Genomic DNA, 27,470 nt, shown 5'->3' on the forward strand with positions numbered 1-27,470 from the left:
TCCTACACTCATCTATCTAGCACAAAACAAAGAAGTATTTCGACTGGATTCCATATCATAGGTAGAACAACTACCGCCGAAATTCGATTCAAAATTTATTTGTTAATGTGAACTCATAATGATCCAAAGGTTTGTTTTAGTTACCGAAATTCGGTTCAAAATTTATTTGTTAATGTAAAATCGTAATGATCCGAATGTTTGTTTTAGTGACTACGTGCTGTTTTAATAAAAATTCAGTTGATAGCGCTTACCTTAATCGATATAACGTCCATAAAACCAGGACATCAGTTCTCATGAACGGACAGTTTGAAATATATGCACATTCAAATTCTAGAGATTCATCTGGGTAAATAAATTTTAAAATGAGGAATTGTACGAAGCGCGGCTTGTACAAAAGAGAGTGGTAGAATTTTAGCGCCATGCTCTTCGGCACGCACGAAGAGGGTGAGGCGAGGTGAGCGCATGCTCAGTGCAACAAGTGAAACCTTAGGCTCAATTGGCAGTGTTCTATATCCCTTAGCTCCTCGGCGTTCGCGCCCCCATCTCCGTCCATGGCCGGGCTCAACCTATTGATCCACAGGCTGTTGTACCTAACCACTGTTGAGGAGTCGTGTTTGGCTAGACTGATCGCTCTTCTGGCAACAAGCTCAGTGAGCGGCTGGACTCACCAGGCTACTGGACAGTTATTTTACTGAGATGTGAGTCGTCATCATTATCAGCTTATCATTAATGTCATTTACTGCCATCCCCCACTAGCCGCGGTCATTATAATTCCCCGTATTGACGTTCCAACTCTGTGGCGTCATCCGTGACTAGCTGAGCTGCAGGCTGTATACCCACAAATAAAAACTCGAGCAATCAGCAAACACGCTTACTCCTAAAGGATTTTATTCTCAACGAAGCAGAAACATATACCTCGGTCATCTGTACACTACTGGTGGATGTGGTGAGGGCATGCTGTATTTGCTGTCATAGATAGCTCTTCGGTATAATCGCAAAGAAATGCAAGAGCACATGGGGCTCGTCTCCCTCTAAAACCGCGCAACCGATGAGCGCCGGTGATTTCAGGGTTTTTCTGCTGTGCGTTCTCTGCATCCAAAGTGTCCTGGCCGGTAAATTTTTGACAAAGACTGTATAACACCGCATGTTTAAATACACTACCGGGCTTAAATATATTGATCGACCATACCGAAGACAAAGATCGCGCTATTAAATAGACTCGGAAAATAAATTTAAGTACCTATGCATCTGTGCATGGATTAAACCACAATTTTACGACAAAGAGAAGCCGACAAAGAGATTCACGAGAAGCCGATCTTTCGCGACTCAGAAAAGGTCTGTTAGCAAAATTCAGGTGTCAGCACTACCTGTAAAAATCGGAAAGGTATTTTTGTGCATCGGCACAGATTTCAGCAGACATCCAAAAGGCTGGGATAAACATACGTTCATTCGCAAATGAAGACCACGGAGCTTTTAAGAAATAGACCCCACACGATAAAAATCTTTCGGGAAAAAATTTTAAGCACAGCTCCTCCCAAATAAATATCAACATGCTGGCAGAGATTCTTGAGAGTTCCTTGGACTGCCAGAAGATCAAATCAGTCGATATTGTCGACGTAAACCCTGACTGCTCATTGGAGGGTCAAATTCTAAAGTTAACCCTCAGCTACTTTGGTCATTTGATGAGAAGAGAGGAGTCGCTGGAGAAATATTTGATGTTGGGAAAGGTTGAGGGTCACCGGAGAAGGGGTAGGCAGCGAACGTGGTGGTTAGATGGCATCCTCGAGGCGCTGCAGATCAAGTTATGTGATGTTAGGAAGATAGTGAGAGACCGGAAAGCGTGGCATGAGATGGTCCGTAGGGTCACGAAGAGTCGGACACGACTGAACGACTGAACTGAACTGAACTGAACAATAAACAGGCGCAAAACTGAGTAGGCCTTCGTGTCTATTGAAATTCTGTAACTGCGAAACGTACGATGTCCAATATATAGGTGCGCAGGGACGAGCACACATATTATTCAAAATCTCTCGCCCCCTCCCCGCGCTTATTCCCCCCCCCCCTTTTTTGTGTTTGTGTTGCTCTGCAGGAGTGCTTTGATCTCGAAGCCGCTCGTGCTTTGCTGCGTGCTGCTGGTAGGCGTGGTCGTTGTGAGCACTGCAAGCGTGCTGGTGACACTCTACGCCAAGGATTGGCTACGGATACGCTGCCTTCCCAGCCCTGCTGAGGTCGAAGTCACTCCGTCAGCGTCGGCCCTCGGCAACTTCAGCACCTGGGCCGTCTCCACTGACGCCGCGCCATGCACAACCGTGGCCAGGTGCGCAAAAAAAAATGCCGCTTCTACCTACACCGCAATTTGTACATACGTCTGCGTAAGCTAGCACTGATGGGTGAGATGATTCAGGGTAATATATAACAGGTGGTTTTTATTAACGCTGGGGGCAGGATTCGCCTTACCGCATGTGTACTGTAGTTTTATGAGATGTGATTACAGCTAATGGTTCACTGGAAGGAGTGAAGTGTGATAAACGCAAGTGTCCCGAATGACGAGGCAACATTTTACTCTTATGAGTGGATAATGTTCAAGCGTGCATGGGAACTGACGGAAGTCAAGAACAGTTTCCGGCTTGTTATATCTGTTCCCTCTGTAATAATACACTTAGGAGTTTCCTAATTGCTGCTTGATCTCTCCTTATGGCTACGTGTTTTCTACTGAATTCTTATTTTTATTGAAGACAGCAGAGGTTTGGCATAAGAAAATGATGCCCTCTTCATTTACGTGATTGCACAATGCAATCACGTAAACGTGCGGCTGTCACTGGTGAGTTCGTCATCTAACATGATTACTCATGATCAATAACTGAGAGCGCATGAGCCAGATTCGTTGTCAAAGTTAGCGTTGTGATAATAACAGCTGGATTCCTAGCATTGTGACTTGCGTGTAGAATGCGCGGGTAAAATGGAGTGTTATGTTTATACGTTAATGCATGTAATGATTTCTTCCACCCAGACGAATCTTCCGCAAGGGCGGCAAGACAGTGGACGCCGCCATTGCCACCCTGCTGTGCATGGGTGTCGTCATCCCGCACTCCATGGGCATCGGTGGAGGCTTTATAGCAACCGTCTACTCGCGGTGCGTTTACAACTAAACTACGTCCACTACTCCTTTATCTTTAGATCTCCTTCGAAGGTGACAGTATAGCACCCAAATAAAAGCGTGGATGAAAACAGATGCGAGCTATGTCGACCCAGCAGTGGTCATTAAAATGGTAAGCATATTTCACAGATACTTGCCTCGCTTGGCGAAACCCGTTATAAGTGGAAACAACTATGACTATCCTCGCAAAAACAAAAAATATATATATTAAGGCCCTGCTTCGGTCTCTTCTTCAGAGATGACTGAAGTGGCTGGGAGGAGGAGGAAAAAGGTTTATTTCGTTTAACCTTTTTCTCGAATGGAGCCCTCTGTCCAGGCTCCATGTGCCGCCGCTATCCTGCAGACCCGCTAGAGAAGCTGTCGCTGGTCTTGCAGGTTAATGCTGGTGAGAACAGTCTAAGGAAACGAAATGTGTTCTCAGTCTTAGTCCCGTTCGCCACCGCTATTTCCTCGGCCCGCTCGATTAGTCGACGCTGATTGGTCGGCTGCGTGCTGGCCAAAACCTGTTCCCAAGAGGACGGAATGGGGAGATATATAGGTGGAACGCCACCGGTGGGTGTTGTACAGGCCCAAACTGAATGATATAGTGTAGCTCTGCATTGCTGGCAGCTGGAGCATTTGTCTTGGTAGCGGGTGGGGAAGAACAACTGTTTGAGTTGGGTTAGGTTTATGGCACATAGCCTGTAACAAGTGTTTGCGGTAAAGGTTAGGATACAATGAGTTCGTATCTGACGCCATGCTACAGCTTTGGCCTTAGTGAGTTTTGAATGAGGTGGGGGCACTGTTCTTTGTGTACTGTAATATTGCGTGATATGGGTGCAAAAGTACATAGCCGCGCAGGCACCCTCCACCTTCGCTTCCTCCTCTGCTTCCTTCGACAGCGTGCGAAAGGTTGCTGCTTGGGAGAGCACATGCGACCTCTCGTTGCCGGAAAGGGAGGCGTGGCCAGGTGTTCATACAACGCGGGCTTTTGGGAATGCGTCCGGACTTATTGGCAACAGCACGCACGCAGTCTGCAAAGATAATGCATTATTCGCAAAGGCGTGGCACGCAGCATGACAATCTAATTATAGTGTATGTCAGACTGCTGCGGCGTTCGTCACGTGTGTTCATAGTGTGCATAAAATCGAGTGCTACCGCTATGGCGGTCTCCTCAGCCATCGTGTTCGAGCTAGTTACCCGAACAAAGGCCGTAATTCTAACTATGTCGTTGGTGTCTGTGACTACTAGCTAGTCTTATAGCGCCTCTGCCAGATGGAGATTTCGCACCGCCGACGTTTAGGAAGTTTAGGTCACGGCTGTATTTATGCAGGTGTGCCTTGACTTTTACTGTCTTACGGCCAGCGTGGGTTCGAAGTGCATGTTTTTTAGGACTGGCGCAACTGCAATATAGCTGCCAGCTTGGGCGGTATGATCTGACGCGTCTGCTGCAACTGATTGGTCGTCAGCTTCGGGCAACCTAGTCGGCGCTGAACGGCCCAGCCCACTCTCATGTCTGGAAGGCGCGTATAGACACTATTCACTATCAGGTTTAGCAGGCGGCAGTTGTGGCAACCCTGTATTGCGGAGACGCCATAACGTAGGGCGGCTCGAAGCTAAAAGCACACGCCCAAAAAAATGTTTCCGACATGTCGGCGCCGATCTACCGGTCACCTCCCTACGGCGCGGCACCGCTCATTAGTCGGACACTTGAGATGCTTAGCAAATCATGATTCGCCGAAGGCCACCTCTCTCTCTTTTTTTCTCCTTCTCTGATGTTGCGTTCCGCATGCCATGGTTGCTAGTAAAGCTGCAATGACGTCACGTGAATAAGCTCTATAAGCTGGCTGGTCCGGGTGCAACTGCTTTTAAGCAAGGAGGTCAATTGTTGCAGTCCGTCAAGACTTGTAAAACACAGGCTTCTATGATTGGCAGGATCCTTACTGACATCATTTTAGCTGCATGCATAGTTTGAACCTTGTTCAATTGTAGGCAATCTTTTTCGTTGAACCCATTTTGTTGTAAATTACTAGACCACCTCCAGGACAAGATTTCAACTAAGTCAGAGTAGACAGGGAGAAAACTAATCCGCAAAAAACTCGAGGCACAAAACTTCCATAGGACACTGTCATTGAGTCGCTGACGGCCTTGCCAGGGTTATCTATGGTAAGGTTTTATTGCAAAATACGTAATTATGTCCCTTTCCTGCTTGGGCAGCGCTGTTTCCTGCAGTATTTGCTAATAATTGAATAAATATACGTGACTTATTCTGTCCTGCGATCATGTATAGCATATTAGGAAGCCCTAATGTGATATTTTAGCCACCATTGAAGGGAATGGGGCATCAGTGTCAAGGTGTCGGAACTTATAATGGTTGACAAGATTCTGGCGCTTGGCTAGTGTTCCCCATGTTGGGGACGTCGGGGTAGGCCCGAGCTGGATTTGCCCCTGGTAAGAATGGAGTGTAAATCGACTACAAAGTTGTTTCTTAAAACCAACGCGTGAAACAGATGCCTAAAGCGGTAGCGATTTGTAGGCGCCTTTTCAAGTGAAAGACTAAAGGATTTACACTTCCCAGCAGATTGTATCTAGAAAATAACCCATCGATCAACCGGCGGACTATTTATTTAAAAGGCAGATTAAACGTTTACTGTCACCACGCCTGCGCCATTAGTCGTAATACTGCGACATGTAAACCATACTCGACGCGCCCACCGCTTCTACATGTCCGTCAGTTCCTGGTCAAACAACAACCTATCGAAACAGTATAGTATCAGTCTGAATCGCTTTATGCTTCTATTTTGATGTTCTCTGAACGGAACTATTATCTCGGGCTATCTGTTATGCACAATATCGCTCTTTTACTGTGGGATTGTGTCCAACTTAACATATTAAGAAATATTGTCGGTGCTGCTTTTTTTTTTCTTTCTTTTTGCTTTGATCAGGTCGAGCCGAGAGGCTCAAGCACTAATCGCCCGGGAAACTGCCCCAGGCGCTGCCTCGAGGGACATGTTCATCACGGAAAAGAAAAAAAGCCTTTTTGGTGAGGTCTCACTTCGTCAAGGAGGATTGGTGGATTCGGTTGTTTACATTACATTATTTTAATGTCCGGATATTCTCGTATATATTCATTTTTTTTGCCGCCCAGAGTGATCCATCTTGACTATTTATCCTCTTCGTTTTTCCGCGGTGCAGATTAGGGAGCTCAAATATTATCAGTTTAGTCGAGCTCTTTGTTTTCCTAAATAAACATTTCTCCCTTAAAAATATATTATCGAATAAAGATTGAATGTCAATTTTGTTTTACTCAATGGTTGACAGACTGACTCAAAGTTTCCGCCAATTATTTAATAGAGCTTTTACTCACAGTTTAGGCAACTCCCCTCGACAGTAGAGGCAACTATTCAAATGTATTCTAATCCGCATGTTTAGTGAGTGTAATCTCGACAAAGCGGGAGGAAATAAAATCTAAACTAGATTTCTGAAACTTTTTGCTATCGATGAATATTGCGGAGAATTCCAAACTACAAAATATAGCCCTATGTAATGTAATTGAAAATTGCATTGAAATCAAAGATGCGCAAGATCTATGAGTTACCTGCTGAAATGCTGCAGGTGGCCTGGCGGTGGGCGTGCCGGGTGAGCTTCGAGGATATGAAGCGCTGCACCGTCGCCTGAAAGGCTCGTTACCCTGGAGGGAGCTATTCACCGATGCCATTCGGCTCGCCAGGTATGGCTTTCCGATGGGTGCGCATCTGGCCAATGCCCTGCGGGAGCCACGGAACGCCGACCCCAGAATGGAGGCAAATATCAGGTGCGGCCGTGCTCTCTTTCGCTACGCAGTTCTCTCTCTCCTCTCATGCCTGTCTCGTGCTCTTTCATCGATGGGTAAGACGTACGCCGGCATTGATGAACTGTGCATTGAAGATATAAACCGGGAAGATATGAACACTGCTGGAGAGGGTTCAGTGCAGGCATGGTTGACAGAAGATGGTACTTTTTTTTTTATTTTGACTAACTTATCTCACAATAATCCGAAAGTGGCGATGCTTTCTTTTTCATGGGGCTCTGCAGTTGGCCAAGAGTGTATGTAAAGGAGTTAAGATGTAAACTGGTAAAATGTGAATACTGCTGGAGAGGATATAATAGAGTCATAAGCGTCAGAGATGGACACTTTCTTGTATGTTTGTGCGAATGCATTATTTCACGAGGCCTAACCTGGCTTTCAGGATGTGCGTGACAGATACTGTGCCTTTCGTTTCCTGTAAACCAATTAGTAATGAAAGCATAAGTTGGATACGTAAAAACGATAAATAGCGGTGATGGTTATTTATAACGAATGCTAATAAAGTAATATTCCAAGATAATTAGTGGGATAAAAGAATAAAATTAAAACTAAAAATAACAAGAAAATAATCAAAATTAAAAAAATAAATTTAAAAATAAAGAACTAAAAAGAAAAATAACATGAAACACTAAAAAGTAAACAGCAAAAATTTTAAAATTGTGTCCACCTTCTCACAGTGCAATTTCTGAAGTGATCTGTAAATTTTAGTTCCAATGCCCTATTTCACGAGGTCTAATCGGGCCTTCAGGATGTGCGTGGCTTGATCTTTAGTGTGACCTTTCCAAACCAAGCAGCAACAGCTCACCCGTAGTCAAGCACCAATTGAGAGGTTCACTTAAGGCACAAAAGAGGTTGCTCAAAGGGTGGTGCAGAGGGGAGCGCCGCACACCCGGTGTCCTTAATAGGTGTGTCGACGGACGCTGACAAAAGTCTCCTCTGTGACGTTTCGGGACAGGGATCATTATCGGATTAGCCGGAAACAGGATTGTCTCGCTTGTGTGGCACCGACAGTGACTCAGCCCTGACGCGATGCGACTGGCATCTTGCTGCGCGCCATGGGTACCTGCATAGGCACACCGCGCAATTGCTACGGCACGTCAGACCATGTCAGGATGGCGAATGAGCCGGGCCCTTCTACTGCTTCGATCTAAGAAGCGCGCTGTGTTCGGCGGGCTGAGTTGGAACGGAAGAGAAGACGCCGTGTACGTTAACGCGTTGAGTAACGCGGGTAATTCTAGAGCGCAACCAAATGGAAACTTTGAGCAGCAAAAAAAAAAAAAAGAAACATATACCGAACAATAGCTAAACCAAATTAAACCGTGGTTTCACACATCTAACTCGGTTTAATCTTAGTTGAAAGCCTACTAGTTATTTTTTTTTTATTACGACGTCTCGCAGTAATCTGAGTCATATGCTGTCGTCTATGTCAACGAGCTTCACTTGGCCAAAAGTGTAATCATCAGCCGGACTATTCCCACAGCAGGGCGAAGGCCACCTTTCCCCCATCCCCCCATTCTTCTCCAAATAACCCGGTCATATGCTAGCTGTAATCACTTAATCCCTGCAAACTTCCTAATCTCATCCCCCACTTGTTTTCTTTAACCCCTTGCTACTCTTCCCTTCCCTTGGAATCAAACTTATCTTTAGCGACCATAGGTTATTTTTTTCTCGCTCTGAATGTTCCGTCCATGCCCATTTTTTCTTACTTTCAAGTAGAAGACAATTACTCGGAGTTATTTTGCTGACCCACTCCGCATGCTTCCTATCTCTAACTTTGCACTTACCATTTTCCGTGACATAGCTTTCTGCGTTGGCATCAACTTATGTAGAACTATTTTCTTTAGCCTACATCTCAGTCCCATTAGTGAGTACCGGGAGGATGCACCTGTTGTATACTTTCATATTGAGCGATACCGGTAAGCTGCTAGTCATAATCTGCGAGTACTCGTCAAATGCGCTCCATCCCAATCTTATTCTCCTTGGTATATCCCGTTCATGGTCCGGACCTGCGGTTACTACCTGTCCTAAGTAGACCTATTCACGACTTCCAATGCTTCGCTGCCTATTGTAAACTGCTGTACCTTTATAAGACTGCTGAACATCATACCTATAGTCTCCTGCATATTAATTTTAAGGCATACCTTTATGGTTTTCTGTCTATGCCATCAATCATTCTTTGCAATTCGTCACCTCAATTACTCAGCAAGGCGATTTCAACAGCAAATCGCAGATTACAGAGGTATTCGCCATCAATTCTTATTCCAAACTGTTCCCATTCCAAGCCTCTGAATACTTCCTCTTTGGAAGCTGCTAATAGGACTGAAGAGATCGTGTCCCTTTGCATAAAAAAATTATTTACAATTGTATGTAAAGGAATTAACTGGATCGAACGCGTACGTGATCATGTGTTCGCCACAGCTGAGACAGTTTCCTCTTGACCAAGCCCTTAATTATTTGGTTTCTAGTTGCGACATTTTAGGGTATAACCACTAAAAGAGGTCAGGAAATGATTATTAGGTTGCTGGTAAATTTGTTCAGTGCGCAGAATTCCCTCTTTTGAGCATGTACGCCCAGAATATAGCTAGTTGAAATGGAGTCAGGGAATTTTTATTAATTCCTAAAAGCTGTGAATGTCGTCTGCTCGTGCTTTTAAGTGAGGCAAGCTCAAAAAGGTTTCCGATAGACGAATACTGATGAAATACATACCGGCCATTTGCTTTCCCTAAACTCGGTAAATCGCGTTTCATGGTCGCTGTAATAGAAGTCCGTTTCTCGCGTTCCTTTCCTCCCTCTTTTGAAAGCCAGGTTTAGCTTCCCTCTGTTTTTTCAAGAGCCATTTCTCTGCACGCAGGCAACAATGTGAGAAGTTTGCGCCACTAAAAATGTTATCGCTGTTCTGAACGAGGAGTGGTGACCTCCTCGCAACGGCGCCTATCTTGGGTTCCAGTGAGAGCCTGCTTATTTTCTTCAATCCGCTAAGTTGGCTTGCTGTCTACTTTTTATATTCATTGTAATCTGTCATTTGCGCGCGTGCATATAAAGGCGGCCCACAGTCGTGAGCGGGCGCTCTTGGATATCGTACGCAGGAGAGTCTTCTCGGACCCTGATACAGGCGAGATGCTGGCCGAAGGGGAACTGGTGACCCAAAAAGACCTGGCAGACACGCTGGAGGCGATCGCTGAGAATGGACCTGACTACTTCTACAAAGGAGAGTTCGCCGAGAGGCTTGTGCAGCAAGTCCAGGATAATGGCAAGTACCCATCACCCACAGTAGGGGCTCCTTATTTGTACGTCCGGGTTTTTAAAGAGTGGCATTAGGGAAGGCAGTTGTAGGTCTTCTCGCGTTGATTTTTTTTTATTGCTGTCATTTACTCAAGTAGTTGTACTATAGTAGAGAAGAAAAAGCCACCGAGGAACCTACATATATAAATTGAATTAGGAACACTACTTACAAGTCATGTATTGTGCATTGAGATGCCTTCTCTCCTAATAGAGCCAATGACAGTGTGAAAACGAAGTGAGCATAGTTCTGTCAGAGGAATACCTTCGTTCAGCATGCCCGAAAATTATCTCTGAGACATTGGCCTCTAGCTCATGAAATATAACTATAGCCTTGAATTATACATGTAAGCTTAATTACTCCCATAATATATATTTTACTCTTCCGTGCATCTACTTAGGAACATGCAGTCGGCTGGTTTACAAAGTCCTAGCTTGCTTTCTGATTCTGGTAAAAATGAAAGTGGATAGGAGACAAATTTTTTTTTTTACTTTTCTGCAGCGTCTTTAATGGAACTGGAATAATGCAATAAAAAAGGTTATCATGAAATAAGAAAAAGAATTGGCTCTTGACTTATGCATGATTACGGCACAGAAGAAATGTGTACGATCACCATAAGCATGAAATGCTTTAGCTTTTCCTTGTGGTATTCTGAGTCAAACTAAATCTGGAAACCAATGCAAAGTCAAAACTGAGATGGAAAATAGCGTTTAGAGCTTATTGATCTATACGCCAGTGCGGAGCGAGAGCGAGCTCGGCAATCCCCTTGACCACTCCATCCGCCATGCGCAGCAACCAGTGATGCATCTGTTCTTTATTTCATACATCAGTCGCAATCGTTGCAAACAGCAAATGACTATAGGTGGTGCTGGCCCAAGGGCGTTAAGAACAACGTTATTAGAAATAAACCAGGCTGCCTCATAAATCCTGTGAATATTTTACGCCTACCCTCACCTCTCAGGAACAAAATACACTATATTTAACGCTGAATACGATGTATTCACGCAGTTCACAAAACCTTTCCCAAATTTTGCTGCGTCCCCAAGTCTAAACATAAAAATACCTTCTTCATCATCGTTACACCTTATGTAGCTCATGCGGCATGCGCTGCTGTGTTCAGCAGAAATTCAAGAGCCCCATCACGGTGGTTTACTAGTAAGGGCTCCCAACTAAATACCGAGGAAGCGAAGTCGACCTTGTCGGCGACCAAATGCAAGGTGCTTGTCTACTGCGCGGCGTCATTGCACGCTAAATGAGCTCAGGTGGTCGAAATTACCAAAGCCCTCCTCTGCGGTGTCCTTTATAACCGATGCTGCTCTAGGACGTCAATCCCCACATAGCACGCGATACCAAAGCCTACTATACCACACCGTATCGCAATATACAACACCATATATACCATGTATGCCGTACCATACCATACCCATACCATACCATACCATACCATACCATACCATACCATACCATACCATACCATACCATACCATACCATACCATACCATACCATACTATACCATACCATACCATGCCATACCATACCATACCATACCATACCGTGCCATACCGTACCATACCATACCATACCATACCATACCATACCATACCATACCATACCATACCATACCATACCATACCATACCATGACATGCCACATCACTTTTTCCCTATTCTTCACATTTCTCTATCCACAATATCATCATTAAATTTTCTCCTCTTCTGTTTCTGCCGCTGCGGCTCGCATCGGTGTTAAAGCGCTTGTCCTTGAAACGTAAACGGCTTAATCGGCGGGACGAAGAAATTCCATATCTCGTCGTAAAAACAATTGGTGGAATATACAGCTAGCGGCACTAAACTCGACTTGATTTTACTGCCAACTAGGGGGCCGTGAAAACCTCACAATATATCCCCTCTTCTGAGTCGCGTGATTTTCATTCTTGTTTGCGCCGTCATATCTTTCCAATTGCATTCTCCCAGGTGGTGCGCTGACTCTGGAGGACTTAAATGCTTACGCGGTGAGATGGGAAGAGCCTGTGAAAGCCAGCTTCCAGGGAGGCCTTACGATGTTCTCGGTGCCACCGCCGGGGAGCGGGGCAGTTCTCGCCTACATCCTGGGGATCATGGACGCGTTTCGCCCGTCGGACGAATCCCGCTTGAAAGACGACGTGGTCACATTGCACAGGTGAACTCCAGCTCTTGCATGTTTCGTTGAGTGAACCACTCGTGGTGGCTAGAGCTTGATTGGTAGCACTGAAAGGCGCGTTTGCATTAACCGTTTATCTCTGTTTCAAAAACGCTGTCATGCCAAAAACTATGGCAAACATTGTCCCGCAATCATTGAAAACAAATCTTATTTCAAAATATACAAAACAAGATAGGGCAGTTTTGTTGCGTGAACACTCTACTCGTTAGAACGTGAATGATGCAACTATACACGACGGTCTCCGCAGGCAACTACAATATCAGGCTAGTCCCGATCAGGATTTGATGTTTATGGCTGTGAAATGTATGCTGAGTTGTTCTATCTAGGTCGGAATACTTTGTTCCAAAGCGATAATATCAATGGTCTCGTTCATCAGAAAATCCGGCGTCGTTGTCGGCTTCGGCGTTGTGAGCGAATAGTCACGGTAGCTGACATGGTGGCGCACTGACTGGACGTCGAGTTCACTGATGTTACTTTAAGCAGGAGCTGCCAAACCAGGCCTTTGCTTTCATATTGGAGGGTGATATAAGAATCAACCTGCCTGGGACAATCGCATTCTAGGTCAAACACGTTAAACTCAACCCACGCAGGTACGTACGTTTTTAGAGCTTGGTAAAAGCTGGGCTTTATATGTCGGGTGCTAGTCTAGACTGTCATCAGTTCAGTTCAGTTCAGTCGTTCAGTCGTGTCCGACTCTTCGTGACCCTATTGACCATGTCACGCCACGCTTTCCGGTCTCTCACTATCTTCCTAACATCAAATAATTTCATCTGCAGTGCCTCGAGGATGCCATCTAACCATCGCGTTCGCTGCCTACCCCTTCTCCGGCGACCCTCAACCTTTCCCAACATCAAATCTTTCTCCAGCGACTCCTCTCTTCTCATCAGATGACCAAAGTAGCTGAGCTTTAACTTTAGAATTTGACCCTCCAATGAGCAGTCAGGGTTTATGGTCGACAATATTGACTGATTTGATCTTCTGGCAGTCCAAGGAACTCTCAAGAGTCTTCGCCAGCACCACAATTCAAACGCGTCAATTCTTCGGCGGTCAGCCTTTTTTCACAGTCCAACTCTCGCATCCATACATCACAACTGGAAAGACCATAGCACGAGTTATACGGATCTTGGTTGGCAGACTAATGTCTCTGCTCTTTACTAGGCGGTCAAGGCTAACCATTGCTCTCTTTCCCAGAAGCAGGCGTCTCCTAATTTCATGGCTGCAGTCTCCTTCCGAGGTAATCTTGGAGTCCAGGAAGAGAAAATCTGTCACAGCTTCCACTTCTTGTCCCTTGATGCTCCAGGACTTGATAGGGCAAGACGCCATGATCTTTGTCTTTTTAATGTTCAGTTTAAGCCCAAACTTCTCACTCTCTTCTTGTACGCGCATCAGAAGTCTCTTGAGTTCCGCTTCACTTTCTGCCATTAAAGTGGTATCATCCGCATATCTAAGGTTGTTGATACGTTTTCCAGCAATCTTCACTCCAGCTGAAGACTCGTCCAGACCAGCCTTCCTCATGATGCACTCTGCATATAGGTTAAATAGGCAGGGCGACAGTATGCAGCCTTGCCTCACTCCTTTCTCAATCGGAAACCAATCAGTAAGGCCATGCCCAGTTCTGACTGTGGCCTCTTGCCCTTCATACAGGTTCCTGAGGAGACAGATGAGGTGAATTGGAACTCCCATCTCTTGGAGAGCTTGCCACAATCTGCTGTGATCTACGCAGTCAAACGCTTTCGCATAGTCAATAAAGCAGAAGTAGATGGGTTTCTGGAACTCTCTTGCTTTTTCCATGATCCAGCGAAGGTTGGCAACTTGGTCTCTAGTTCCTCTGCCCTTGCGAAACCCAGCTTGCACGTCCGGAAGCTCCCGATCCACATACTGCTGCAGCCTACCTTGGAGGATTTTCAACATCACCTTGCTAGCATGCGAAATAAGCGCGATCGTGCGGTAGTTGGAACAATCTTTGGCACTGCCTCTCTTTGGAATGGGGATGTAAACTGACCTCCTCCAATCCTGTGGCCACTGCAGGGTTGTCCAAATCTTCTGACATAATGTATGCAGAATGTTAACAGCATCATGGTTGAGGTTTTGAAGCAACTCAGCTGGAATTGTATCAATTCCGCTAGCTTTGTTCTTAGCAAGGCTGGCTAAGGCCCATTCAACTTCACTCTTCAGGATGCCCGGCTTGAGATCAGTGACCACAACCGTCTTATGTTGGGTTTGCACATTCGGGTCCTTCTTGTACAGTTCTTCTGTGTATTCCTGCCACCTCTTCTTTATCTCTGCGGCTTCAGTGAGGTCCTTGCCTCGTTTGTCCTTTATCACGCCCATCTTAGCACAGAAGCTTCCTTTGATATCTTTGATTGTCTTATACAGAGCTCTTGTGTTCCTTAATTGGCTGTTGTCCTCAACTGCTTGGCACTGTATGTTCAGGAAGGCATTCTTATCTCTCCTTGCTATTTTCTGAAAATCCGCATTGAGAACCTTGTATCTTTCTCTTTTCCCCATAACTTTTGCCATCCTCCTTTCGTCAGCTATTTGCAAAGCCTCTTCAGATAACCATTTTGCTTTCTTGCATTTCTTTTGCTTTGGAACTACCTTAGTAGCAACTTCTTGTATTATATCACAAACATCAGTCCACATCTCTTCGGGCTCTTTGTCTTCTAGATCTAATTCTTGAAATCGATTCCTCACTTCCACAGCATATTCTAATGGAACTTGATCCAGATTATACCTGAAAGGCCTTCTAGTTTTCTGCGTTTTTCTCAATCGAAGCTTAATCTTGGCAACAAGAAGCTGATGATCGGTGCCACAATCGGCCCCAGGCCTTGTTTTTACTGCTTGTATAGCGCTTCTCCATCTCTGTCGGCAAATAATGTAATTGATCTGATTCCTGTACAGACCGTCCGGCGAAGTCCATGTGTACAGGCGCCTCTTGTGCTGCTGAAAATGACTATTCGCTATGGTCAGGTTGTTTTCTTGACAAAACTCTACTAGCCTCTGCCCAGCTTCATTTGGCTCACCAAGACCGAACTTGCCTGTAATTCCGGATATTTCTTCACTCCCTACCTTAGCATTCCAGTCTCCTATGAGAAAAACGACGTCTGATGATGGAGTGCGGTCTAAAAGGCATTGTAGGTCCGCATAAAATCTCTCAACGTCAGCTTCTTCAGCAGTAGTGGTCGGTGCATAGACTTGGATAACTGTTATGTTGAAAGGGTGACCTTGGATCCGAAGTGAAATCATTCGGTCGTTTTTGGGGTTGTACCCTAGCACTGCTTTGCCCATTCTTCTGTTTACTATGAGAGCGACCCCATTCCTTCTCTTGGATTCGTGCCCACAATAAAAGACATAATGGTCACCGGAGTTAAATTCTCCCATTCCGATCCACTTGAGCTCGCTGATACCCAAGATATCAATGTTCAATCTGTCCATTTCTCGCTTGACGATATCCAGTTTACCTTGCGTCATAGATCTTACATTCCATGTTGCTATGTGATACATCTCATTGCAACATCGGACTTTCCGGTCGCTTCCCGACACATCCACAACTGAGCGTCCTTTTGGCTTTAGCCCAGCCGCTTCATTCGTCCTGGAGCTACTAGGAATCGCCCTTTGTTCATCCCCAGTAACATATGGGACGCCTTCCAACCTGGGGGGCTCATCTTCCGGCGCCATATCATTAATGGTATTGTGACTGGCCATAGGGTTTTCTTGGCAGGAAATACTGGAGTGGGTTGCCATTACCTTCTCCAGTGAATCACATTTTGTCAGAACTCTCTGCCGTGACCTGTCTATCTTGGGTGGCCCTACACAGCAGAGCTCACGACTTCATCGAGTTTCGCAAGCCCCTCCGCCACAACAAGGCAGTGATCCATGAAGGGGCTAGACTGTCATGCCATACCCTTAAAGGCGGAGCATTAGTGTCCCTCGTGACTTTTGTTTTGTTTCGGAGCAGCTTGATCCGCCATATGTCAACGGTACCGAGAGGGTGTGATGTTGTGGCTTCCAAAGCATTAAAAACAAATTACAATATTCTATGCGCCTTTGTTTATATCACTGGTTGCTTGTATGGTGTCTCAGATCAGGTAGCAATGGTTCTCGCATTAATCAGTATGGACACTGATTGAAGTAGCTCAGGAAGGACAGCATACAGGACAAAATTACTTTTGAAGAGCAATTAACTTAAAATAATAATGGCTTTGCTCAAAACTGCAGAAAAGTAATAAATTACACCACTATTTACCGCCCTAAAATAATGAAATTACATTACAGTTACTTCTACTGAGTAATTCAACCACTTTTATAATACTTCTAGTTTTCATTCATGCAATAACTAAGTAAATCTAGTAAACACACCAATAACTTGTTTGCAGACGCAAAGCACACACATTCTTTAGTGTTGCCGCCAAATTGCGCCCCAGATCTATTCCTTTTGTCTTTCAGCACTTTCCATTACAAAAATAAGACAACTGCAACAAAAGAACAAAAGCAGAAGCATGGTCTTATGCTCGAGAAATGAGCGGCGAACCCGGCGAACCCAGAACCCAGAGCGGCGAACCCAGCCTGCTCCTTTTATTCGGTGTGTCTCGTGCATCCATTTTTTTAGCGTACGTGCAGTCCGCTTTTTGGTATTCTCTTGGTCCGCAGATGAAGCAACATCTTAGCCACGGCTTTCCCTGCGTCCCTCGTGCTCAACCTTGAACATATTTAGGAGATTCCCGAACCTGCTCCTTCGCGTCTGCACTTCGTGCATCCACTTTTCTTCTCTACACTTCTGCTTCATTACTTCTGCTCTATACTCAATGGTTTGGAGGAGCGTGGACAGTTCGCCGCCCATCCAGTGCCCGCTGGCAGCGCCGCGTAGTTTAATGATGTTTCTGAGAGGTTGTTTCTGTTTCTTGAAGCCTGCTGAGATACTCTCCAACGGAAAGTTTCAGCTCCGCATGTACCACGCTCCCAACTAATTTTCTACTCCGGCCTACTTGCGCCATCTATTCTTTCGGTGGTTTTTTTTTTTATGTTTTGCATCCTGCAGCGGGAAAGGCGGCAACTACCCATGGGATCGCTGCACCAAGTGACCCTACTACACAGGAGATCTCAGATGCACTGTTCTGCCTAATTCTGTCTCTTTTTGGCGATTATTTACGCTGGCTTCGGCTTGCCGCACGTTGTTCCGGCTTTCGCGACACTCTGCTGTGTTGTCTATTGAAGTAGTAGTGCTGTGCTTTATTAAAAGTAATTTCGCAAGGAATTAATTAATTTCGTAAAACATTACTGCCAAAAAGTAATCATTACACTACTTAAGTACTAAAGCGATAAAAGTAATTTATTAGATTACAAATACCCGGAAAATATAATTAAATTACGGTAATTTTATTACGGTAATTCAATTACTATCATGTCTGAAGGGCAGCAACGGTTCCGAGAAAATTTGTCTTAACTTTCTGCCGAATTGTTGGAAGTCGCCTCTATGCTGATGCCACGGTTAGCAGATATTCGAGCACAGAGCTGCGTACAGTAACTACTCGCGCACATATTTTCCTGCTATTTTATATGTGTTTGGTTGGCATTATATAGCTTAGGAAGAAAAACGGTTTCCCTTCAAAGTTGCTAGCCGCGCACAAGAGCTATGTTTATCATTGTTAACCTATTTTATTTATTTTATTTTCTTCACCCCCTTCTGAAGCCAATTATCACACCAAGCACCCATTAATGTGCATCACGATGGGACTAAACAAACGAAAAGTAGACGGAAAATGGCAGGTAAGGGATGCACTACTTTTCCAAAAAACAAAAAGAAACAACAGTAGACTCCCGATTTGTCGAGAAAGCCGTGTCATGGGCGAAACCATATCGTCGGCGCTGAACGTCACTCCATTCTGATGTCATTTTTTGTGGCAAGCGAATGTTAATAATAACTGGTCATAGAACCTCTTACAGACTATAAAATATCTACAAGTTGTCTTTCTACTACTTGGTAACAAGATATTAACACCCTTCCAATTACGGGCCATTGATATTAAAAATATTTATGCTCGTAGAAAGTATGTATGTGTAACAACTTACTTGACGAGGGTTAGGCGAACTGCAACCTATATACATCTGTCCAACAAGTGTTCACCGCCAATTAAAAGAATCGTGCTCACAGAAAGTCAGTATGTTTCCCATGAACAACACGCCAATATTTGGCCTATTTTTGCTGTAGTGTGGACGTGATGCATTGTGTTGCGGGTATGATGAAAAATCGGGAACATGCCTGCTGAGTGCACCTCCTAGAGTACGTCGGGTATGACCAGTTCCCCAACTTCACAGCCACAGCAGTGTCATCATGTTTTGCTATAGCTAATATTGTTGGTCTGGCTGCGTGCCGCATTTGCTTGCAAATGCGATGAGTACGCTCCTATTCAAAGTGGACCAGCGCATTCAGTTTGATTCATTGTGTAGAGATTCCTTCTGAATCAGTCGACATGGTGCTTGTATTCTCCGCAGGTTTGCCGAAGCGTGCAAGTTCGCTTACGCCAGAAGAGCTCTTTTGGGAGATCCTAATTTTGTGGAATGCAGGCAGGTACGCACTGGCTCTTGCTCGTAATTCTAGAAAATATTGCACAGTGTCACTGATTGGTTCACTAAATTAGACAACATTGTAGTTGTTAATGAAAATGAAAGTTTATTCGAGCATAAGCTGAAAACACGCTTACACAGTACAATTTCGTCGCTTTACCCAAATGCAGCTAATCCGGAACATGACGTCGCAAGAGTTCGCCTCCGCTGCCAGATACAAGATCGACGACACGCGCACATTTGCGGAATACCAGCGCTACGGGTTTGTCAACGAGACGCAGCCACCGGACACCGGCACTGCTCACGCTACTTTCTGGGGCGAAGACGGCGACGTCATCGCCGTCTCCAGCACCGTCAACTATTAGTAGGCGTTACTGTTTATGTGCCTGCTTACACCTGGTAAAGCGCATTGTTTTCATTGCAAATTTCTTGACATATTCTTCTACCAAAATTTGCTACTTTAATACTTCCATAAAATGAATTTTCGCAATTATCCATGATAATGCATTTCAGTGAGCTAAGTTCTAGTGATGCTGTTTTGATACTAGAATTCAATGTTGGGACAGTGACTGCATACGCATTATCATTTTGCGCTGGCAGCATTTGCATAATAGGCCGCGATCGAAAATTACCATGATTAACTGCTCGTAAAGAGAAAAGCTACCCAGGGGGCCCAAAAGTGGCCGGAAATGAGCTGAGCGCACGTCATATGTTTCAGTTGGACGCCTCTCATGTTCTCCAAGGGAGAGGTCGGCCAATGAGAGCGCATCATTTCCTCATCACATTGAAAGGGTTGGAGTAGCCTTGATATTGTCTTTCGCGCTTGTTTTAAAATGTGACATGTTTTTGTCTTTTGCTTGTCTTTGTCACTGCTCCTTGAGAAGCTCTCAATGAAGCTCGCAATGAAGAAGCAAACTGCAACGTTGTTTCGTAATGAGAATATTCGGACACAAGCAAAAGTGCGTTAAAATTTGTCAGCGTATCAACCGCAGCACCATAAGAGCGAAATGTGCACGAGCAAAATTGCCCACCTCTGATATTGATTGATCTAGCTCTCGGAATACTAAATAACCAATTGAACAATATATCGGTCCGGGCTAGCTTCACTGATCTGCTCAAATCATAGAGTTTCTTACTCTTACCTAGAGGGAAAGCTGTGTCGATATATCTATGGGAGTTTTCATACAGTTTCCTAATGACCAGTTCAGCCCCCATGGGCGCCCAAAGCATTATGGGTCGGATAACTACCGAGTGCAGAACTACAACTTTTGGCCAAACCTAATTCAAATATAAACGTTGTTCTACTGTAAACAATGTCTTAACATTCAATTTTGCGACTATAAATTGCAAAAAGAGAGAGGAACAGCATTGCAGTGTGAAATGTATAATCCAATATAAGCGATGGCTTTTTCTCCTATTCGCTTAATTTTGAGCAGCACAGATACCAATATTTTACACTTAATAGGCACACTTTGAAAGGAAAAAAAAAAGCGTTTTAGAAATATTTATGGTTGCGCAATCACTTAAGGAAGTTTTTAGTGGCATTTCAAGAAACAGAAACGTTTTATTGGCGACGTCTGCTTTTGCGTCTTCGCTGTTAAGGCTTTTGCGGTGTATGTACGCACCTGGAGTTGATTATGATTATGATGATGATGATGATAAAAAAAATATTATAGTAACGCCACTCCATGCACTCGAGAAAAACCGACTGTCCCGCACCAAGTAGGTGACCGGTCCATGATTGTTAGCGCGCCCATGGTGGCTGAAGTGCAGCGCCCTCAGCTTTCCCTCTAGTTAAGAGTGTAAGCAACGATATGGCTCAAATGCCTTTCCGATTCCCCAAGGCAGCTCTTCAGGGTCATTTCAGCATTGAAGCCTTTTTCATTCTGGTTTAGCGTGACTTGGCCAGTATGTATATGAGCGAATAAGTACGCACAGAAATACACAGTGCGTGTGCGTCTGTTGATATAGTATATAAGGGACATAGACTTGAGGCGACTTGATGGACCTAGATGTGCTTCACTATGGTCTAGCTGACCACTGCCACAAATCTAATGAACCTGAGCTCCCTGTGTCGTAATAAAGCGTTCGATATATCAGAAACACGTTATTTCAGAAAAATGCAGTCGCGTCACTGTTGCATGTGGTAATTAATAAACGCAGTCACCTTTCGGCCGTCAAAACCCAAGGGGCCATAGCGCAGGAATCGGTTCGACGGCGTACACGGGATCCAGCTGAGCTTGAGACACAGCGCAACTACCGCGGCCACTTTAGTACGGCGCAATGCCACACAGCAATTTTTAACTCAAAATTAAAAAGAAGGCCTTTCATTACACCAACAATAACTCAGTGAGGACTGAGCGCCGTACTATGACAGCTGCTCCGTCTCCTTTTTTCTGGGCGCAGTTTTGGAAGCATGGTGAGGACGACGGAAGGAGTGGTGCTGAACAACCAGATGGACGACTTCTCCACCCCTGGCGCTCGCAACTTTTACGGTGTGGCTCCGTCCAAAGCAAACTTCATCGAACCAGGCAAGCGGCCTATGTCCTCCATGGCACCCGTTGTGATTGTCGACGATCGGGGTGACGTCCAGCTTGCTCTTGGCGGCACGGGTGGAGCAAAGATCACCTCCGGCGTAGCGCTGGTAAGGGACCTGTATTTCGCACTCACGATATATCCTCGAACACATGCGAATACTCCATGACGTTCATCTTCACGGCCTTCGTGATATAACATATCAGATTTCAGACCGTCGAATAACTCAAAGTGGTATTACTGGCGAATGTGTTGCTCGGTTTCAGTGAAGTCTGGGAGCAATCTTCAACAGTGTCCGTTAGAAAACTGTTTGACAGCTAGAATGCAAACAATAAAGATGAAAGACCGTATATGCCAAAGCTCCTGTCTAACTAACAAGAGCCCTGGAAGAAGCTGTAATCTCATTTATGTTGCATTGGTTACTATAACCCACTTTTTAAGTTTGGCACAGCTTTTGCAAGCACTCGCACATACTCAGTGTATGATCGCCATTTTATTGTTTTTTACTTGCAGGTAATTATGAGGACGTTGTGGCAGAATAACACCATTAAGGAGGCGATAGACTTTCCACGTCTGCACCATCAGCTGATTCCGAATAATCTCATGGTGGAATCATACTTTCCGAAGGTACAGTAGTTTTCTTAGTAAATTTTGGTTCAGGTATTTTCTTTCACTTCTCTCACAGGGCAAAACCAAACGGAAAGGAACGTTCCCTTTACGTCTTACAGTTAATAGAATCTAATCACATAGATTGAATATACTTCGCTTAATTGTGGACTTAGACACCTTACGACGTCGTCAACCATATATGAAGGCATTAACTTTGCAAAATATGATGGTTTATGATGGACGAAAGAGCTTTATTGGAAATATACTGGGCGACCCAGGAAGAAACGAGTAACCTTTTGAGAAATCATTGTTTCATTAACCTAAGCTTTTACTAACAACATAGCCGATGCTACGGAAAACTGATAGTTCTAGCATTATGGAGCACGACACAAGAAGCACTTTTGGGAACACCTGCCGATACTTCTCTCGTGTATTAAAATGTATTTAGGCTAGCATTTGCTGTTTTGCAACACAGTGCAGGTAACAGATTGCAGGTAATGGTGCAGGATGAGATTTCGGTCGCACCTTCGATTTATGAATTAAAGAGGCATCAGACTTCTTCTTTGCTTTTGCAAAAATGTTAATTTTATGACGCCACAACTTCAACATCATTTAGAACTTCGAACAGTATTATAAAAAGTGCACATTTTATGCTGTTTAATTTCTTCTCACATTATGCGTCAATGTGTCTGATGTCCGCTCTGTACATGTGCACTCATCCTGCTATGCCCTACCTCGAGCTCCTCCGTGTTGAAACAAATCACCAGCTTGTACTGCGCATGCTCGGCATAAGCTGGCATGAACATGTGCAGTTTGTGTTAGTGATTAATGCCAGCTACTGAAGCGCGACACATAGGCGTGAAAGAGCTAGAACTTCTCACGAAAATGTTCGCCACGCAGAAGCTAATTCCACTCCGGTGCTCGCGTGCCTCTTTTCAACTAATTTTGAAGCAGGCAGCAGACGAGTTCTGGCCCCCTCTCTGGTGGGCACCATTTCGTGTAAAAAGGCCAATTTTTGTATATATCCAGTTGGCGCTGCGAATGAGAACTAGGCCAATGCTGCATGTAGGTATGCGAGCCCAGTGTGTTAGACAGATGTGCTGACTACGTTAATTGATAAAGGCTTGGGAGGTACACTCGCAACTCCGGCGGAACGCTCGTACGGCACGGTGCTAATATCGCTAATGACATGTCTGAAGTCGTTATTTCAGCTGCGTTCCAGTTCAAAAAACGAAGCATTGCGCCGAACTTCTTTTTCTGTTACCACATGTAGATTGCAGATAATTTTCACTTATAATATCACTTTCTCCTCTCAAATGCAGTCGAAAATTAAGAAACACAACGTCGGTTTGGCAATTAACATCAACCTTAATGCACTCAAGCCTTGTCTTTTAGTCTTCCAGATGTACCGTCACACTCGAGGAAAATAGCGCTCCGAGTACCGTAAAGTGAAACTGTTCTTTCAGAGGAAAGAAGAAAGTGTTGTATGAAAGTTACGCAAAGAACGCAAAAAAAAAAATTGTGAAAGGTATTTTTTTGCGCTGCCTGCTCGAGCGGCTCATTTAAGATGGGAGTACGAGATGGGAATCTAAGTGGCCGGAGCCAGTGCATATCGGGTCAGACACGCTAATCCTATTCCACGCAGGCCCTTTCGTACGGGTTGGCTAAAGTGGGTATATATATATATATATATATATATATATATATATATATATATATATATATATATATATAACGGGTGGTGTCTTACTAACTTTGTGGCTTACGAATGTGTGGATATGAGTATGTGTGATAATATGTTGGCACAGACTGAAAAATAAATATTAATTGAGTCATAAAGTGACTTTGCATGAAAGAAAATCCGCAAGGGGGAGCCACAGAAGAAAGCCACCAACGCTGTAGTACTTAAAGCTGGAGAGTAAGTGCCTAAGATTTGAATAATTAGGAAAGTGTGTGGTTTTTGCCATTCAGTTCAAACTTGTGATCTCTCAAATTACTTCGCAGTCACCGTGCACGAAAATCAGTTTCGACGTCGTCTGGCTAACCAGAATGATCGCTGATAGTGACAGCTGTTTATTATTTAATTCCCTTCTATAGCTTGCGAAAGTTCTGTCACAACCAAAGCCTCGATCATTAACTGGGTCTAACCTACCGATATGAACCGACTCCGATTCATCCTCAGTGTCTGTTTGACGACAACGCGTTCTATTTGGTCTTTGCTTATAACACGCGTGCACTGAACTGCAGGCATACGTCAAGGAGCTGGAGAAGCTGGGCCACAAGGTCATCTACCCGAAAGGAAGATTCTCCATCATGATGGGTATACACAGGAGAGGCGGACGCCTCTATGCCAACTCAGACTTTAGGAAAGGTGGCACGGTGGATGGATACTGAGATAATCGAGTGCTTCACCATCCTATTTTCATCAATTTACATTTTGTTGTGAATAGCATCATCTTTCTCACATTTAACCTGCGTTGTAGCATCCTTACAACGAGGCTATTACTGGAAGATCTGAATACTATTTACAGGATGCGAAAAGTGCCTCCGGACAAATTAGGTCTAGAAAAAAATAGTTGCGCTTGTACTAAGTCTTTCCTGAACACAGGAACGAGTGTGGACATGCACTGGTGTTATCTACCATCCCCATTTACACCACACGAGCACCCTCAGTGTTTTGGCTCAGTGAGACCATCTGCCTGTCTTTTACCTTGCGTTGAGACCGGTGAGCTTCCGTGATGTCGTGCAGGATGCCTGCAAGTTACGCCTCGTGGCTAGCGGTCGCCATGTATGGTTTGTTTCGTCCCATAATCGACGTCATGTCGAGAGCAAGAAATTGGGAGTCAATTTAGTAAATATGGGCTTATCATTTCCTTTAATATGGCTGATCATGTCGCAATATGTCTCGAGACTTTCCTCTTAGCACATTACACGAGTGATCAACGACGTGAAGATTCGGGCCAGTTCATTCTACAATTTGTAAAAAAGAAACGTTCCGCAACTTGAGACAGGGATGGGGCCAGCACGTGACAACATGTATCATCCACGCCTTTGTCCTTAGCTCTGCCTCAAGTCTCGCTTTCTTTTCTACTTCTACATGAATTGCGCTTGCGTCATGGAAGCAGGCGCAAAGCAGCGCACGAGACATACACACTCCGGTCTTCTAGGACTATGACATTTTACTGAATGATTTTATAATTTTCACATATTTTTACTCACTTGTTATTTCTGCTTTAATTGAGCTTGATTTTTATGCGCACACGACGAGGCATTAGGGTACTTCCTGAATACAAGCATACGCCTGCCCGTACCTCACCATGCAGCAACAAAATAAACCCCGCAAACCTAGCTTTTAATAGCAAGTTTTTTACAATTTGGTATGAATGAGTGCGATGTTAAGGCCATCTCTAAAATTCGATCTGAAGAGAGTGTCCGTCAGCAGCATCATTACGGGAAATGGGCGTAAGTAGTACATTTATGAAGTGGCCCTGTTATTTTACCCACTTAGCTAACACTGGGTGCGTGAAGTAACATATGTGGACATAAAATAATAACAAGCCTGTGCCCGTGCCACTAGGTATAACAGGCTCAATCCAATCGAACATAAAAGATTTGGTTCCGAAGGACAAGCTTCGTGTGTGTTTTGCACCCGTAGGCGAAAGAACCCGGAGTAAAAAAAAAAAAAAAAAAAAAAAAAAAAAAAAAAAAAAAAAAAAAAAAAAACGAGAGGAGTTTTACTTAGCGGCCCACAGCCGGAGAGCGGGCCCTAGGAGATCCCTCGTGATCTCTCCTCGGAAGTTGGGAGGGGACGGGACTAGGGAAAGAAAAATTGGATGTAGGGTAGGGGTTATGGGAGTTGAGAAGGAATTGGGGCAGCTTGAGAATTTTCTCAAGTGATCCTGATTCGAGTCGAGCTCCCATTCCTGGGCCTCAGTTGAGGGCGAGCACTCGCCTTAGCGGAAATGCACCGCCCTCGGCCTTCAAGCGCATTCACCACCTCATCACGCTCACCGGGTCTCCGCTACCAGAGACAGGTTGCTGGGCCACTTTGGGGTTCCCCGTCTCCCAAGTCAGATTCTTCCGCCCCGATTGTACTAGGGCTACTGGAGGGGCGCATTTCGCCGTACTATGATTCTTTCAGCCCTACTCTAAGGTACTTAGAAGCGGTGACTAAGGTCCCATCCCTGTAGTAGACCCTCAATGGTTTCCATTCACCGTTTTCTCTCCAACATAGTATGTTAGACGGCTACTTCGCCAGGCGGGGATACCTGCCACATCTGTTTTCGACCAATCTGCTTACTTACGCCCAATACTCGTGCTCGCACCTACAGAGGTACGGCACTAAGGGGTCACCACTACCCTTTTCGACCCCGAGTCAACGAGCCGCGGTTCCTTTCGTACTACGCGAGCAGCGCCATCGTTCCCTTGATAGCCGGCTGAACTTTCCCTCGGTCTGCCGTACCGACTCGGTTCCTCGTAAGGGGTCTTCACATCCCCTTGCGTGCGAGTATATGAATCAGCAAGCCGCGGTTCCTTGCGTACTACGCGGCTGAGCCATTGTTTCATTGACAGCCGGCTGGGCTTTCCCTCGGCCAGCCAACTGACTGATATCATCGCGGGGTCCAGCTCCCCCTGAGTAACTGTGCGTTTTCGTTGAAGATGCTGACTGTGAAGGGCACGAGTGCTTTAGTACGGGCACAAAATGCTTTAGCACAAAGTGCTACCACTGTTCTTTTCCCACGTTTCTGGCTTACTCAAGATCACAAAGGTTACTCTGCCACCGTCTTTTTCGCCTTTTCGAGCCTAAAGGCAAGTTCCCCAGAACCTGGAGTTGGTTCGCACCAGCCGCGGCCCCGAGAGGATCCACTCTCCTCGGCAACGGAAACCAACGCGTCTGCGGCTGGGAGATGCGCTCTCTCGCACCGAGGGGTAGCCGATTTGTTCTGCTTTTAGCCGGATTCCACGTGCCCAGTCTGGACCCCCCTAGACCTGCTCGAGTGTCAGGCAACGGGCTACGTGGGCGCGGCACGCTCACAATGCCACGGAGAGTAAGCTGACAACCTCCCCGTGGATTCGCAACCCCACGGTATGGGTACCGGCGCGCACCCATACTGACCGCTGGCCGTTGCAACTGGACAAAGCCCAGCAGCCTTAACCGCTCCAGCCCATCCAGCTGGCGGAGGGGGAGGGGGGGGGGGGGGGTGTGCACGTTGCCATATCGAGTGGCCCCATTTGTCACATGCTTGGGTTTGTGGTCAAGACACGCAGAATCTAAATCATGCATAAAACAGCTTTGTAA

General features: G+C 45.2%; 1 protein-coding gene across 1 annotated transcript; it reads left to right on the forward strand.

The window, feature by feature from the left end:
• The first annotated feature begins 419 nt into the window (after positions 1 to 419).
• On the forward strand, positions 420 to 27,336 carry LOC146197682 (scoloptoxin SSD14-like). Its single transcript, XM_084597224.1, has 12 exons — positions 420 to 454; positions 2,090 to 2,317; positions 3,011 to 3,133; positions 6,082 to 6,179; positions 6,752 to 6,950; positions 10,070 to 10,233; positions 12,238 to 12,442; positions 18,956 to 19,031; positions 19,198 to 19,391; positions 21,434 to 21,671; positions 22,076 to 22,189; positions 24,419 to 27,336. The coding sequence occupies exons 1-12, from the start codon at positions 420 to 422 to the stop codon at positions 24,563 to 24,565; spliced, it is 1,821 nt and encodes a 606-aa protein (XP_084453350.1). The 3' UTR covers positions 24,566 to 27,336.
• The last annotated feature ends 134 nt before the right edge of the window (positions 27,337 to 27,470 follow it).

Source organism: Amblyomma maculatum, chromosome 3 (assembly GCF_055883805.1).
Source record: "Amblyomma maculatum isolate TAMU_Amacu chromosome 3, ASM5588380v1, whole genome shotgun sequence".
Taxonomy (NCBI): domain Eukaryota; kingdom Metazoa; phylum Arthropoda; class Arachnida; order Ixodida; family Ixodidae; genus Amblyomma; species Amblyomma maculatum.